The 12,077-nt window shown below is 42.5% G+C and overlaps 1 protein-coding gene across 1 annotated transcript; it reads right to left on the bottom strand.

Annotated features, from left to right (window-relative positions):
* Positions 1–8,064: 8,064 nt before the first annotated feature.
* On the bottom strand, positions 8,065–11,573 carry LOC124706437 (pentatricopeptide repeat-containing protein CRP1, chloroplastic-like). The gene is made up of 5 exons (XM_047238105.1): positions 9,894–11,573; positions 9,365–9,517; positions 9,165–9,236; positions 8,714–8,899; positions 8,065–8,606 (listed from the first exon to the last, which is right to left on the bottom strand). Exons 1-4 carry the CDS (start codon positions 11,571–11,573, stop codon positions 8,789–8,791), a joined length of 2,016 nt encoding a protein of 671 aa, XP_047094061.1. The 3' UTR covers positions 8,065–8,606; positions 8,714–8,788.
* Positions 11,574–12,077: the final 504 nt, after the last annotated feature.

Raw genomic sequence — 12,077 nt, 5'->3', positions numbered from 1 at the left:
GGGCTATGCATTGGCGCATTGACGCATTGCTCTTATGGTAATTTGTGGTCCGTAAAAGATGTTCCAGAAAATATGTAGTCTATGAATTACTCAAAACGTTTCTGCCTATCATGGCTCAAACAAAGTTGGCATTGACATTATGTTGGTTTATTAATAAAGCGCACACATCCCATCAAAATAAAAACTGGGAAAACCTTCTTGCGGGCACAAAGAATTTGTTCTCATGTATAACTAAGGTACAACATATCACTCATCTGTAGTAAAAGTTACACCTTCTGTTTATACTATAAGATCTTATTACATCCAATTTACTCATGTATTGGATACAATAGCATCTTATATTATGGGCGGTGGGAGTACACTATTCTTGTTTTTACAAACTATATTTCTTTTTGTCACATGTCCATCTGTCTTCGTTTCTGCAGGAATTAAGTATATTTACTTAGTTCTGACAGGAATGTGGTTTTCTAACTTTTGGTTACATCCAAGCTCACCTTTATTTTTATGTGGAGTTCCAAGAAGTTTTAGTGTCGCCCCTTCTCCTGGAGGATCGAACCTCTGATCTATCTGCGCTTCTTTTTTTTTCCGATGCAGAACATCTCCTTGGCATATACCGAAGGGTGAAGGGTGGCCAGGGTGGTCCATGGACCACCCTGAGATTTTCACATAGCCTATATATTATAGCATAAAGTTACAAAAAAATATGTTTATATAAATAATTACACTGTTGGACCGCCATGACAGTCGAGCTAGATCTACATTGCATATTATGTGGTTGTTTGCTTGTCTTGGCCATTATGTTGCTTGCATTAAAATCCTTTTTGATGGGGACTCCTACAGGCTACAACTTGAACATTTTGCTCAAGGCAGCAAGTAGAGAAAAAAAGAAGGGCTGGCTCTATGTATTGGAGGGCCCTATAGGGAAAAGTTCACGATATGGGCCCTTAAGTTCGTATATAGTATATGTAGTTGTATATAAATTTATAGGCGTATATGTTTCTAGTTTCACTTGCAAAGTATTAAGGTTAAAATCTTACCACGCATTTTTTAGTTTGAGCTGTATAAAACTGAATGTTAATCACTTCAACAATATCAAATAATGATAGAAAACCTAAAAGAGTAGCAATATAAAACAAGTATGCCATGCTAGTTCGATCTCCTCAAACTAGATGATACCCCGCTCGTTGCCGCGGAAATTTAGGATATGAAAATGTGTATAACTTGAGTTATGCTTTGGTTGAACAAAAACACTGAAAGAGCGGAATAATAGTAAAATCATGGGAAAAGCAAGGAGTACAATGGGCAAACGAAAATTATTTGGGATTGGTAAATGTTCATCGAAAAATGTGATTCACCAATATATTCAATCTTAAGTTGTTGTGATCCAGTTATTTATATATTTTGTATACCGATGACCAAAATACATGAATTTGAGATTTAATGCTAAACGCTATAATATTTTTCCGATACATTCGATGATGAATTTTAGAGAATTTATGGAGTAAATTCCAATTATTACCCCCTAGTTTCAAAATTTTGACGCCAATTACCCCATTTAGGAAAGTTTCATCCAAATTACCCTATTTAGTAAAACTTATGCCAATTTTTATCTCCTATATTATTTTTAAGCGATTGAATGTGTGATTCCCGGCTGCCAGGTACAAGTGGTGACTTGATGTGTCACATAGACTGTTCGTGAAGGCATACCTAATCCAAGTTCTGTAATTTTTTAGCGATTCGATAGGTCACGTTCGCATGTGGCATCTACAGTTCACTGCACTTACGCAGTGTGAGACCATATAGTTGAGGTTCAAACAGGAAGCCTTGCGGTAAAAAAGCTATTGTAACTACCAAGTTGTTGGATAAATGTGAGCAATGGAGAAAAGAGCACACACACCTATGGTGTAGGTGGAGCTGGATTCATCTTGATTCTTGAGATGAGAGAGCCATGAAAATTACGCACGGGAGAAGAAGCAAAAATATGAGGCCAGAAGTTTGCCTAGACATGGTGGTTACTGATTAGAGCCATTGTAGTTTTATTATAGTATATATGTCTTAGCAGAAGGGAAACACCTATTGCATCGCTTACAAAATTTATATGGGGTAAAAATTGGCAAAGTTTTCACTAAATGGGGTAATTAGGATAAAATTTTGCTGAATGGGGTAATTAGTGTCAAATTTTTGAAATTAGGGAGTAAAAACTGGAATCATATGGGGACTGTGTGGAGTGATAGTATTTTTTTTTTTTAACACAGAAGGGCCCAGAAAGGACCCAGAATTATATTATACTGAGGACGTGGAGCGGACATATTACATCCAGAACCAGAAGATGAAAGAAAATGCATATCCATTCTGGAATTTTACAAGGAGAACCCTCCAGCAAAAAGGTAGAAAGCAATCTAGTCCTCAAACTACTCTCCAGAAGATTGGCCATGGTAGCACCGGGGACGAACCACTTGGTCCGCCATGGTATGAGTACGGATCTATGGGGACTGTGTGGAGTGATAGTATGAGTACGGATCCTGTTGGCCCTCCAGTAAAACATATTAAGAAAACTATCAGTATTTTTATTTCTTTCGTACACACAAAGACAAAGAAGAGTCGTTCACGTAATATAGTAGCATTGTAGGTACCGAGTACCCACATGAACATTAACATGGCAACACTAAGAGGTTGCAAAGTTCAAAACGGCTTCAGTAAGTAGTAGAAATCTGAGGCATAGGTATATGTACCAGCCTCCTATTTTTTTCTCATGTTGGTGACATGAAATCTAAAATCGAACTAGCCATCACAGGGCTTGAACCCCAAACTATAGTAATGATTGTCGTCCTGAACTCATGGTCAATAAATCATACATAGTAGCAGAGTTTTATCAAACCTTTTGGGATACTATTAAATCGGATCTTCTAGATTTGTTCGGTGATCTCCACACAGGACAACTAGAATTATTTCGTCTAAATTTTGGTGAAGTAATTTTGTTACCGAAGGTTAATGAGGCGAAAGGATTCAACAATATAGACCTATACTGCCTATTAAACGTCGGTTTCAAGATTTTCACGAAAGTGGCCACCATTAGACTTAATACGGTTGCGGATCATGTCGTTCAACCTTCACAGACCGCTTTTATGCAAGGAAGGAATATCCTTGATGGAGTGGCAGTGTTGCACGAGACGGTACATGAGATGCATTCTAAAAAATTAAACGGGGTAATTTTAAAATTAGATTTCGAAAAGGCGTATGACAAGGTTAAGTGGTCTTTTCGCAGCGAGACACTTAGGATGAAAGGTTTTTCTCCTGAGTGGCGCGCTCTAATTTACGATTTTGTGTATGGAGGTAGTGTGGCTATCCGGGTTAATGATGACACCGGCCACTATTTTCAAACACGAAAGGGGTTACGCCAAGGGGATCCGTTATCACCGATGTTGTTTAACATCGTAGCGGATATGTTGGCAATACTCATAGAGCGAGCTAAGTCTGATGGCCGGATTGAAGGTGTGATCCCACATTTGGTTGATGGGGGTTTATCTATCCTTCAATATGCCGACGATACAATTCTTTTTATGGATCATGATCTCGAAAAAGCTCGCAATCTCAAATTAATTTTGGCGGCGTTTGAGCAGTTGTCGGGATTAAAAATCAATTTCCATAAAAGTGAATTGTTCTGTTTCGGTGAGGCCCAAAACGATATGACTCTATATACGGAGTTGTTTGGTTGTGGGCAAGGCCAATTTCCTATTCGCTATTTGGGTATTCCGATTCATTATCGGAGACTAACAATTGCTGAATGGAAAATTGTGGAAGAAAGATTACAAAAACGCCTTAGTAGTTGGAAGGGTAAATTGCTGTCCCTCGGAGGGAGATTGGTTCTCATTAATTCAGTACTGACAAATATGGTACTGTATATGTTATCATTCTTCCTGCTGCCAAAATGAATTCTGCATAAACTCGATTATTATCGATCCAGATTCTTTTGGCAAGGGGACAGACGAGAAAAAGAAATATCGACTGGTTAAATGGAGTGTAGTCTGTAGTCCCAAAGATCAAGGTGGACTTGGAGTTCATGACCTAGAGGTCAAGAACTCAGCTTTGCTAGGTAAATGGCTTTTTAAGCTTCTTACTGAGGATGGGATTTGGCAAACTATTCTTCGTAGAAAGTATATTGGCTCGAAGGCGTTATCCCAAGTGGTTTGGAAACCCGGGATTCCCACTTCTGGGCTGGTCTCATGGCGTCTAAGAATGTTTTCTTTCGTCATGGTACTTTCTCTATTAAGAATGGAGAACAGATACGCTTCTGGGAAGATGTTTGGTTAGACAATGCTTCCTTGAGTGAGCAGTATCCTGCATTATATAGTATTGTTCGTCGCAAAGGTGATACCATTGCCACAGTAATGGCTACCTCACCCCCAAATGTGACGTTTAGAAGGGTTTTGCTTGGACAAAGGCTTGTTGCATGGAATGATTTAATTCAACGGTTGGGAGATATTCAATTATCAACCGAACCGGATGAATTTAGATGGAATCTTCATGTAGATGGCACTTTCTCAGTCAAATCCTTATACAATGCGATTCTTCATTCTGATATACCGGTTGATAATAACAAGAAAATCTGGAAGATGAAAATACCACTAAAAATAAAAAAATTTGGATGGTATCTTCGTCGCGGAGTTATTCTTACCAAAGATAATCTTGTCAAGCGGAATTGGCATGGAAGTACTAGGTGTGTTTTTTGTCAACAAGATGAAACTATTAAACACTTTTTTTTCCAATGCCATTTTGCGAGATCTATTTGGTCGAGTCATCCAAGTTGCTTCTACCTCGTATCCCCGACTAGTGTAGCCAATGTCTTTGGCAATTGGCTCCACGGTATCGATTCAAGGTTTAAGTTGCTTCTTAGGGTGGGGGCGCTAGCGATTATCCGGGCACTCGGCTAAGTAGAAATGACAAGATTTTTAACGATAAAAATTGTTCTTTGTTGCAGGTCATCTACGGATGTACAGGTATTCTCCGTTTGTGGTTACCTCTTCAGCGGATGGAGAACCGAGACCTATTTACGGAGGTCTGTACACGGTTGGAGGCTACGGCGAGGGATACTTTTTCCCTACATGGGTGGCAGCATAGTCTACGGATTGCAGCACCATCCACACCATAGGCGATTTATGATTCATCGTTCCGATATGTATTTCGCCTAGTTTTCCTTTTTATATTTTTGGTTACAGACTCTTTGAACAGCTGTGTGCATCCTGCCTATGCAGAGGCTGGATGTAATTGCTTTCTCAAAAGTAATAAAGCATCCTTTATCGAAAAAAAGTAGCCTCTATATTTGAACAGTGAAGATCGATAGCAGAAGCTGTTGAAAGGGAGCTGCATCAAAGGGATCTTCTCGAACCTTATAAACATGTAGACAGAACAAATCGAAAATAAAAAACTATCTAACGGAGATATTAGTACGAAAATAGTTGAAATGAAGGCAACAACAAAACCATTTACCAATGGGCCAGATGGTTAATCACTCAGAAGCAGCGCCTCTTATTATGTAGTCAAGGAAGCAAATAGCAAAACATGTACAGTGAAAAACACATGAGGGTGATTTTCTACTGTTTCAGGCAAACTTGGGTGAAAATTTCCACACCAGTTCTTATAATTTTACAGAGATATGTATGATGATTCTATATTTGAGCAAGTAGAAGAAAAGTCAAATAAAATGTGTTAGTCTTGCATGAAACGCCATAGAAGCAAAGCAAAATATAGTCAAAGCTCACCTTCGCAGTAGGCTGGGGTACACTTCCTAAAAGAAAATTAACAAAAAGAATCTATGATTTTTAGACATATTACTTCTTGGATTACATAATCACCGGAGCAGCACTTACATTGTGCCAGCAGCAATCCCCAAATATTAATCTGCTCACATACAATTCAATATGGGAAAAGATGTACGATCCAAACCAAACAGCTAGATGAATGAGAGGAAAAAACTTACATGGTCATAGCAGCAGTAATGTGCTTAAAGAAGACCCAATTTATCTCATCGATGAACCTATGATACATCGCCGTTGCAGGTGAAGTATTGCCAATCTGTGGGTATTAACAGAAAAAGGGTCACGCTGGCGGATTGAGTGAGAAACCTACCAAGCAAGCACAGTACCAACGCCAACGGCGATGAGCGTGTAGAACTGAAGCTGCAAATTCTTCCCACCGGCGTTTGAGATTTCCATCAGAGCAGATGTGCTATCACCCCGGTGTGGGAGCTACGGGAATGGATCTGCTTCATTGCTTAAAAGGGATGAAAGCTTCCGTCGGTTACTCTTGGGAATAGGATACAAAGAGGCAAATAGTTTGAGATGTGTGATGTTACTACCTATGTTACTCCCACTATGAGTAGTCTCAACACTTTCTGTTGCGTGAGATTGTGGACGATGCAATTGGATAATGGGGGCGTTTCATCGGTGTAATTAAAGCTGAGATCGTGAGGACTTGAACAGAGTAATTAAAGCGGAAATCATGGAGAAGAAGCGTCATCTGCAGGCTGCAGTATTGATGGTTCGTGGCTACACACGTTAAAAGAAAAAACATAAACATGTTGATGGGTTGGGGATTCGCTGGACTAAAAGCCCATGTGGTTAATGGTGCTGCATATGTCTTGTAGGATTCGTTGAACTAAACCCCATGTCGTCTGGTTGGTTTTTAGCACGCCGAAATAAAATGCACCTTACCTTACGGGGCAGAATGGAATTTGTTGCACCGATTGAAACGGTCCTATTTTTCAGGCGAGGTGGATGATTTGCTGATGTGGCATACCTACATGTTGAGAGAAATATTTGTAGTGGGGACTCCTATTTAGAGATAAAAGATAAGAACCAAATCCGAACGACTCAACTGATAATAATGCTTTTGTGCTTTAAGAAAAAACTTCTTCTGCAAAAGATCGATGCTAGTTAGTTGCTTACTGTCATCCAAGTATTGCTCATTGACCTCAAGATCTGCATTTGAATTTTGCTCATCACTTTCTCTAGGTTCAGATTCTTGCATTTGATTATTGTTGTTGACATCAACATTACTTGTCGTTGAAAAGTACTTATTTAAAGCACCTCTTTTTGATTCAATAAACATGTTCTACCATCATATGGTATAAAAAACATAATCTATCATTTTATTAATTTCTTTTCTCAGCACTGGACCTATGTTTCTTGGCAAACACCTACAGTTGTGAACGAATCAAATATTACATGCCCTAAACAGTCATGACTGATGCTTTTACGATTCGCTAGAGTCAAGTCATGACTGATACTTTTACGATTCGCTAGAGTCGGAGAGATGAGAAATTAAAGGCCAAAGATCATGGTTCATGGATGAGCGATTGGCGTAACGTACTAGAGGAGCAGGAGAGCAGGTCAAGATGCAGGTTGAATCCCCAATTCAACTTATCAATTCCCAGTCGCCGATCTCCTGTGTCCAAACTCCATGCAGCTGAGGCAGCCGAACAAATAGAGAAAGAAACCGAGCAATTGATTCATCCTCAATTGCTGGGTGGTCCACTATTTTCTCTCCCGAACATGACTCTCCTGTTGTGCCGGGGCTTTGCAACTGTATTTTTTTAAACCCAACACAAAACAGCGGCTGGGCCGGAGTAGGAAGGAAGACGGAATCATGGGCCCCCAGAAGAAGTGGGCCCTTGGCCGTCGCCCATGGCGGCCATGGGTCAGAGCCGGCACTAAGAAAAAGGAAAGATTTAAAAAAGCATTTCCATTCTGTCACGATGAATAATTAAATGTTAGACAGCGTGCTGAAGTTTACATGAACATGCAAATACACTAGCCTTTATAAGAAAACCACCCAATACATAGCAACTGCAATGCTTTCTATAGTATCTGAAGTACAAATATTGTCAAAGTGTACTCCCTAGAACTGCGCAGGAAAAAAAATATTGCACATGAAAATCGGGAGATAAAATCCTGGAACAACAACAAACTATTCCTCAAGCTTGACATCCATTTTATATGTCACCTTGTATGTTGTTAGTTTTTTGCATTATTACCAGAGAACTGCTGTGGTGGATGGCCTTCCTTCAATACTAAGATAAATACTTTACTGTAGGAGAAATAAGCACATCACAGTGTTTCTTTTGAGATTCTATCAAAGTTTGAATGCTTTCGGCTGCAATCACTAAGCTTTAATTGTGGCACTCTTACATGTAAGACATTCATTCCAGAAGCTGGTTGCTGTCATCTTTTTTTCGTAGTTATTTTTTGACAATCCTGGTGGTCACTCTTGTGAAAAGTAGCTGCCCAAAAGTAGTTCTGATTACACTGGGAGGATCTTCATGGTTGTTGCTGAGTGTGAACTTATTCTTCTGTTTGATCCTCAAAAGCTTGGTATCAGTCATGAGTTCAAATGTGTCATTGCATCTTTATGCAGGCACCATAAGAAATATGTGGTACTGCACAAGGCAGAACAAGTTGACACTCCGGCAGGTATAGTTTTCTGTTGCAATCTATTTGTATGGTCCATTATTGTTGATTATAGTAAACCTATTCCTGTGCACATGATGGTATCAGTTACAGTCGCCCCTTATCAGTAATCAGTGCCGCAGCTTACGATTATAGTCCAGGCTGGAAAAAAAAACTCAAGTATTACTTCCCTGATCGGATGAATAATTACCCATCCCCTACCTAAATCAGGTCATCTCATGTAAAAATTGCAGGAATTAAGTACCAACCTTCCTTTGCGAGTTTAATAAGATCAGCAGAAACATTGTGCTGCAGCAATGATTAGAACCCCGTGTTCAAATAGCCTATGCAACCCTCGTGTGTTTCATATATCTTAAAGCTGAGCGCAGCATCGCTCTAGCTTTCCGATCAGGGGCACATCCTGCTGTAATCATTTCTTCGTAGATAACTGGAACCTGTTACAGTATAAACGAGTCCACAACTTCAGATCATGGATTTTTTCTGCCAGAGCTTGCAAGAAATGAAACTAGTTGATATACGACTTATATGATACAGCAAGATGCTTGTCTACTTCTCCAAGAAGAGAAGGTTAGAAAAATATATAAAACAAAATTTGTAATAACGACTGTAAGTATTCAGGTATGAGCAGATAAAATTTCGATCTGAGTTATCTCTATCATCATGGCAGTAAAGAACATTATGTGAAAAGTTTGTGATTACCTTGTCAAACTGCTCAACACGGATTAGAGCTTTCATCAGTGTCGTGTATGTAATAACGTCGGGCCTAAAATCCTGGCATGTCACGGGCAAAACAAATAAGACTTTTATGAGATCTGGATGAATTGCGTAGATGACGATATACCAAAGAAGTAATATGATGCAGGTCAAGAAAACAAAACAAGGGCAAAGTCATTGCTTACATTTTCCTTCATGAACTGAAGCACGGAGAATGCTTCAACAACCCTTCTATCCTCACCAAAAGCATTAATCAGTGAGTTGAGCACTACCGTGCTAGCCTCTAAGCCATCTGTTCTCATGGCCTTGACCACATTTAATGCATGGTCTGCTAAACCCTGGAGATGATCCGTGCATGAATTATGAGAACCAAAATGTTAAATCGAATCTAGTTAATCTACACAGATTTGTTGACGCTGGAACACTCTTGTCATATTGTACACCACTTACAAGTCAGGCAAATGACAACGAAAATCCAGAGCATATAGATTAAAATGCATCACTACATTATGCAGGTTCTTGTTAGTACAGAAGTACTTGCTAGCGTGAGGAAATACTGGGTAGTATGAAAAAAAAATTGTAGTGTAATATCAATGAGAATTTTACATCAACACTATCAGCGCTAGTTAGCTAGGGAACTAAGCAAATTGGCAAGGAACATTCATGTGCAACTGTAAGCCATAATCGAAAATCTACACTATAAAAGCTCCTTACCCTTTGGGCGTAGGCATTGACAAGGGCATGGTACATGGTGTGGGATGGCTTGAGGCCGTCGGCCTTCATCGCGTCAATGCAATCAATTGCCTCCTTGAATCTACCAGATCTCCCATACACATCCACAAGTGTAGTGTAGGTGATAATGTTGGGAAGCAAACCCTGTTCCTTCATCTCTGACATCATTGTTTCCACCCTTGCCCACTGCTCTTGTTCACCAAGCAAATTGATCATGATGTTATATGTGGTCGTGCTTGGTGGGCAGTTGCTTTCACGCATCTCGTTAAACAGCTCCATGGCACGATCATGCCGCCCTCCCTTACAATGTGCATCGATAAGTGTGTTCCACGTGACAACATCCGGCTCAATCCCTTCTTGTCGCATCCGGTTAAATGCATCCATGGCGTGCCCAAGGCAATTGTACTTCCCAAACGCATCTATCATGACATTGTAGAAATGCCGGTCTGGATGTACGCCAATTGCCTGCATCTCACGAAGTACCGCAAATGACTTCTGCCATTCCCCCCTATCACGGAATCCCGCAAGGATCCGGCTGAACACATACGAGCTGGGTTTGACTCCGTCAGCGTCCATCTCCTTGAGCAGTATCCTTGCGCTCTCCCACCGCCCAGCCCTCGTGTATGCGTCCACGAGTAAGCTGTAAGTGGCCTCATCCGGCGCTACTCCACAGTCCGACATTTCGTCGAGCACCTGCTCGGCGTTCTTGAGCGACCCAATTTTCACATACCCTTTGAGCAGCGCGTTGTACGCTCGCGTCCTCGGCTTGATTTCTCCGGCAAGGAAGAATTCCAGGAACAGCGCTTCAGCCTCGGGCACGCGGCCCGCGACACCGAGCGCGGAGATGAGCGCGGTGACGGCATTGGAGCGTGGCGTGAGCCCGATGGCCTGCGCGGAGGCGAGGAGTTCGAGCGCTGCGTCCGGGAGCGCGGCCCGCGCGAAGGCGGAGATGAGGTCGGAGAAGAGCGGGGCGTCCGGCTCGAGGCGCGACTCTTTGAGGTCGCCGAGGAGGCGCTCGAGGATGGCGGCGTCGGGCGGGTCCCGCGTGTTGAGCAGCGAGGTGATGAGGTGCGAGTAGGAGGCGAGGTCCGGGAGGAAGTTGTTCTCGCGGAGGAGCGCGAGGAGCCGCAGCGCGACGGCGGGGCGGGAGGCGGCGGCGGAGGCGGCGAGGAGGGAGTTGAGCAGCAGCGGCGAGGGCGGGTCGGAGAGGGACGGGGGGAAGGAGAGCAGCAGCGAGTGCGGGAGCAGGCGCCCGGAGACGGAGAGGGAGTGGATGAGCGACGAGAGGAGCAGGTCGAGAGGGAAGCAGAGGCGGTGGCGCTGGAGGAAGGGGAGCAGCGCGAAGGCGAGCGGCAGGGACGCGTCGCTGGCGGCGAGGCCCCGTAGCAGAGCGTGCCACTCGTGCGATGGCACGGCGGAGTAGGAGGCGGCGAGGCGGTGCTCGGGGGCGGGAACGGAGGGCGGAGGGGACGGCGACGTGAGGGAGGCGACGGTGGAGGGGTCGGAGAGGTAGGCGAGCAGCGGCTCGAAGTCGTAGCGGCTGGCGGTGGAAGTGGAGACTGAGGAAGAAGGGGAGCAGCTGGGTACAGGTAAACGGAGGCGGTGGCGGTGGCGGTGGCGGTGGTGGGGGAGGAAGGTCGGGGGGAGGAGCGAGGCGGGCATGGTGGTAGGGAAGAGAAGGAGATTGGGGAGAGCGAGCGGTGGAGACGTGGGCGCGGGAGAAAGAGTGGTTTATCCCGGTTTTGCGATTTTTCCCTGGGATTTTGCCCAAGGACTACTGGACTAGTACGGCCCCTAAACATAACCCCAGCAACAAAACATTTCTTTGAGTATATCTACCTTTTTTTTACTTTCTTCGATCCATATTATTTGATGCTAAAATAAATATATCTACAACTAAAATATGTTTTATTTATGTAAGTACTAACTTGCTCGTTTTATATTAATCAAAGGCTAAAGCTAAATTAACAAAGTATCGCGAGTTTTAAGAAGCCAATAATTGCAACCTAAATCTAAATAAATAAAACATGATAGTCATTAACGGATGAAAGCAATTTTCTAAAACTATAAACGGTGCACTGATATCTCCCTGGCGATAGGTGCAAAAATCTCTCTTGTGTCAAACTGTCATCAACAATCCAATCGCTAAAGAGAGAGCCTCTATGT

The sequence above is a fragment of the Lolium rigidum genome, chromosome 4 (assembly GCF_022539505.1).
Source record: "Lolium rigidum isolate FL_2022 chromosome 4, APGP_CSIRO_Lrig_0.1, whole genome shotgun sequence".
Taxonomy (NCBI): Eukaryota; Viridiplantae; Streptophyta; class Magnoliopsida; order Poales; family Poaceae; genus Lolium; species Lolium rigidum.
This window is presented reverse-complemented; position numbering and strand designations above follow the sequence as displayed.

Bases quoted from the DNA above. Each gene is read 5' to 3' on its own strand.
- LOC124706437 (XM_047238105.1), bottom strand. From the start codon at position 11,573: ATGCCCGCCTCGCTCCTCCCCCCGACCTTCCTCCCCCACCACCGCCAC. The intron at 9,518-9,893 runs GTAAGGAGCTTT...GATCATCTCCAG, and splicing joins TCAATGCCTACGCCCAAAGG to GGTTTAGCAGACCATGCATT. The intron at 8,900-9,164 runs GTAATCACAAAC...ATACTGTAACAG, and splicing joins GTGTTGAGCAGTTTGACAAG to GTTCCAGTTATCTACGAAGA.